Source organism: Oratosquilla oratoria, chromosome 9 (assembly GCF_046742065.1).
Source record: "Oratosquilla oratoria isolate Oo_2021 chromosome 9, ASM4674206v1, whole genome shotgun sequence".
Taxonomy (NCBI): Eukaryota; Metazoa; Arthropoda; class Malacostraca; order Stomatopoda; family Squillidae; genus Oratosquilla; species Oratosquilla oratoria.
Genome location: NC_134785.1, coordinates 23170312 through 23175311, shown reverse-complemented (window position 1 = coordinate 23175311; position 5000 = coordinate 23170312). Strand labels below are relative to the sequence as shown.

Below are 5000 nucleotides of genomic sequence, written 5' to 3'. Positions count from 1 at the left end.
GAATCTTTACTTTCTCTGAGGCGAAAATACACCGCTCAGAATTCAATGGTTCTTAAAGTTTTTCAGCCCCGATACCCCAAAGTTCAACTCAAGTGAACCTGAAACCTTCCCTCCATTAGTAGCCTACTGTTCCCGACATCTGATTTACTGTGAAAGAGAAAGCAGGATGGCGATGAACAAACAGCTGAAAACTAGAGACTTTTTATTTTCATTTTCAGTGAATAAATTAATAAGATACAACTCTTACACAAGACTGTTATTTTAATATTTTCCAGGATGGCTTTTTGGATATCCCTAAGAAACGGGTTCAATACCCTCTAGGGGTATTAAAGCACTATTTTAAGAACACTGTGCTTACATGATCTGAGATAATTACACCGAGATCCTTTTCACTATCCACTTTTATTAATGAATTTCCAAATGATTAGTAAATGTACTTATTGCTACTTTTGTTTATGTGCACAACCTTACATTTACTTGGGCTAATTTTCATTAGCCACTTTTTAGAGCATTGCTATATTTTATCTAAATCTTCTTGAATATCTAATTGGTTTAAGTGATCATTTGCCATTTTCGCACAGTTTTGTATCATCATAAAATTTGGAGACAATAGATTTCAGTCCATGGTCTACGTCATTTACAAATATTATGAATAGAAGTGGCCCAAGAAAGGAACCCTGAGGAACTCCACTTGTAACATTTTTCCATCTAGAAGTTTTGCAATTCAGAACAACTCTCTATTTACGACTGTTTAACCAATTACTTGTCCAACTTAATAGGCTACCACTAAAATCGAATGTCAGCCGGTTTCATTTGGGTGAGGAAGAAAGTAGATTGAGTTACTTAAGCTCATCCTTTCACTAGGAATTCACCGAATTTGGGAAAGGACACCATAGGAATAACAAGGGATCTGACGCAATTTGAGGAGAGAGAATAGTTCCACTCCTTCTCCAACCAACCAATCACTCCCATTCTGCTGGGTCGCAAGGAGGCCTCATCCTGATCACTGCACGCTCACCCCATCACCTGATCACCTTCACCCTAATCATTACGTTGCCTCCGTGCATTCTTTTGGTTCCTTTGTTACCGCAGACTATTACGCGAATAAAGGAACATGGAAACTCCTATTGGTAATGAGAATGAAAGGAAAAGTAAAGTCTGCGAGGAGTTGCTCAGATATGTGGAGTTAACGGTGCAAGAGAGTTGCCTCATCTTGGGGCATTTCTTGTGTTGTCGGGAACTGGAGTAGCGAGATGTTTGTTTGTTTGCTTCGTAGGAAACGTTCGAATCGGTGACGTGGAGCAAGCGCGTTGGTGGTGAAAGTAGAGACGAAGAGAAGTAGGAGAAGGAGGAGAAAGAGAAGGAACAAGGGAAGGAGGAGGAGAGGGAGGAAGAGGAGGAGGAGGAGGAAAAGGCCGATGAAGAAGTGGCAATGATTCTGAGGCTGAGAATGGGGATGAGGGGAAGAAAAAGCTAAGTTTTAGGATTAGAAGGAGGAGGAAGAACAAGAGGAAGAAGATGATGATGAAGTTGAGGAGGAAGAAGAGGAGAAAGAGAAAAAAACAGTGAAGGAGGAGGAAGAGAAACCGAGGAGGAAGAGAGAAGGAGGGGGAGGAGAAAGAAGAAGAACAGGAGGTAGAGGCTTAGGAGGAAGACACACATTGAGGGAATCATCTTTAGCGGGTAATCCAATAATAGGGACCCCGACATTGGCTACAGCCTCCCGCAGCAAACTCGTACGTTTCATTCTTCCTGTCGCCAAGTGATTTTATACATCCAAAGGAAACCTTCCACAGTGATTTGAGATCTCCTTGCTTTGGTTGCTATCCTTTTATTTCATTCAGACAATTGGGGAATCTACACTCGTTTTGTTATTATATGATTTGATTTATGTAGTTTGCTTTGATCCTCGTCGGGTTATTTTATTCAGCTAAGCTCTCATCCCTTCACCCTGAAAGATTTATACCTATCTCACAAAGGAACACACAGGAAGAACAAGCAACAGCAGGCCTACTGGCCTTAACGAGGCTACAGTGAGAAAACAGGCAATAAAAGATGAACTAACACTACTGCTACCACTATCCTGTCCAATTGCAATTAAATGTTGGACTGTCAGGTCTTTTATTACAACGGATGATATTTTATTTGCGGATTAGAGTGCAAATATTTATCTACGCGATTTTTAAATGTTGTTATTGTGTTACTTTCAACGACGGTGGAAGGGAACGAAAACCGTGTTATAACAAAATAGTTTACACTTAAAATTGCCGACGTGCAGTTTCATTCATCATTTAGAATCTCTCCCAATGTCATTACACTCTTCTCCTTTTGTAGAGCCCAAGACGATTTTGTCGCCAAACGCCATCGAAGTCCTTAACTTGGCGCCACAAGACGCCCCGAACCCGCTCTACAGCGACGTCGATCTCCGCAGGGACTTCCTCTTCGATCACCTTGTCCTCCTCCCCGTCGACCCGAAGAACGAGAGTCTCGCAAGGCCCGGAGGTCTGACCATGAATGCCATTTCCGGCAGGGAGTTGGTCTTCAAGAGGGGCAAGACAGGTGAGTTGGTCAGCCTGAGATTTTTGGGGACATTCGGGGTTATCGTCTGCGATAATCTTCTGGATAGTAAAAATTAAGAAAATTCTTGTTTAATCCAGTAACACCTAATTTTCTTTTAATTAAAAAAATGAATTGGCAATAGGGGAAACAAAAGCAGAATGGATAGGTATACAGACATGTGAATAAAAATAAAAGAAAATTAATGTTTCTGATGACAGAGGAACAGAAAGGAAAGTGTTAATAGTTCTAGTAAATTGCTAAAGCAAACGCACTTGTTCGTTGTTTCGGCGACTTACTGATACTAATACGTAACGCCAATAGTTTCACCAACTTGTGGACACAAATGAAATTGGCAGAAGTTTTGACAATATTCGTACGCTGACAGTAAACTAATCCCCATATCAGACAATCCCCATGACCGTCGCGCAGAGGATTCGAACCCGCTGCTTCTGGACCCAAGAGAGGCTCCATAACACCTGCCTCTCTTGGGTCCAGAAGCAGTGGGTTCGAATCCTCTGCGCGACGGTCATGGAGATTGTCTGATTGATGTTGCTGTTTACTAGCGAATTTCTCATATAATCCCCATATGTTCATCCCCTTTTGTCCCTCTTTCAGGAGACCTGACGGTGAACGATGTCCCCGTGGAGAAGGTGACGCCCCTGGAGGACGGAACGTTTGTGTACGTCCCCGCTACCGTTCTCTTCGACCACAAGGAGAAGGTCCAGGTCGCCTTCAGACAACTCGCAGGGATCCCGTTCGATCTCGAAAAAGAGCTCGAAAACATCGGTCCTCCTCTCGATCTGAGCCTGGGAGAACCCCTTGACCTGGGTGAACCGCTGGGACCCCCGGCCACTTTCCATGTCCCCGGAACGTTCCCTCCCGGAAGCAACGTTCCCTTGCCCCCGGCCATTCCGGAATTCGCCAATGTTCGTCCTCCGGCACCTCCTCGACTTGCCCCCGGAGTTGTTGCTTCGCCGCTCCCCGTGGGACCCCCGTCTCCGCCTCGGACCAGGACTTCCCCCATCGCCTTTCCAGGGAACACCGGAAACCCCCCTTCCTCCTCCTCCTTCACCTCTTCTTTCTCTTCTTCTTCCTCCTCCTCCTCTTCCTCCTCCGTCATCCAGCAGGTAAGAGACCGGAGCCATTCCCACGTCATCTGAGGAGTACATCATCCTCCTAAACCACCTCCTCCTCCACAGGATACCAGCCTCTTCTGGAAGACCAAACCTCCTACTCCAGCCTCAAGACAACTCAGACATGTTCTTACTTTTTCTATCTTTCTCTTGGCTATGAATCGCCTCCTCGCCTTGCTTTGTTCCGCTCCGTCCCGCTCAGCTTCGAGGGTGGACTCTGGACCTGAGCCATTTTGGGACATCATGTAGTTGCTATATATATATGACCCTTTCTGACCCGGTCATAACTTTTGAAACTTTTAGGTACAGTCACTGGAAAAAGTCTCAATGACTTCCGTTAGTTTACTGTTAGAAATTAATTATCATTTAGCGTTTAATATTAGTCAGTCACACACTAACTTTTTAAAACAAAACAGTCTGTCTCTAAAGCCGATTCTGTCACTGTTGCAATAGATCATGATCGGACAGTATAACCAGAACGTTGAGGTAATTAACTCTTCCCTGTATTGCGTTTCGTGTGTTTATATTTATGTAGTCACTAAGTTAGAGGATTCAGTGGTATCCCTATTTCTCATGGTCGCGCGGACTTATTTAGTGAGTAGAAATAAATTTTCATTCAAAAACGAATGTTGGTCACTTAACTCTTATTGTACCCACCTTCCTACTCTCACCGTCCTACTCATAAGAGGTGGGAAGTGAGAAACTCCCAAGCCACTGGAATTTTTAGGCCTACGCAAGAGGCATGCAGTGTGTCCCGGGAATCGAACTCAAGACCACTTGCTCATGAGTTGGACATAGTATCCACGAGGCTAACGCGCGGCCTTCTTTCCTACTACCCCTAAGTCGTTTCTGTATTACTTTTCTTCCTCCACTTCTTCGGCCCAATATCGTCCCCAAAGATAGAAGCGATGGTTATCAGCAACAAAATACATCATGACTTTTGAGAGTGACTGTACATTGCTTAGATAGATGCGACAACGCAAACCCTCTTTAGTTAGCTTCAGTAAAGTGAGACATTAGATGCGATAGACACCTGATTTGTTGTATGCTCCACGCACTGTAAATATATGATCAAGTTAAATGATGTATATAGTGAACAGCAAAGGACCTTAGGGAAGACATTAATGAACTCTCAGACTCGGCCCTAGCTAGTCACTAGTCTCATAGGCTGCAATTTTGCACCAACCATTATATAACACAGTAATGAACGTAGTGATTTGCAATACCTCGTAGTACCTTTTGAAAATGAGTAAAAAAAACATTACTGAAAATTGGACGGGAATTTTTATTTCTGAGGGTAGGTTTGAA

At 43.7% G+C, this 5000-nt stretch overlaps 1 protein-coding gene across 1 annotated transcript in view; it reads left to right on the top strand.

The window, feature by feature from the left end:
* Nucleotides 1–5000, top strand: part of LOC143028006 (uncharacterized) — a 105857-nt gene that overhangs the window by 49050 nt on the left and 51807 nt on the right. The window contains exons 3-4 of the mRNA XM_076189648.1: nucleotides 2335–2559; nucleotides 3175–3686. Coding sequence (XP_076045763.1) covers nucleotides 2335–2559; nucleotides 3175–3686 — 737 coding nt within the window. The remainder of the gene's footprint in view (nucleotides 1–2334; nucleotides 2560–3174; nucleotides 3687–5000) is intronic.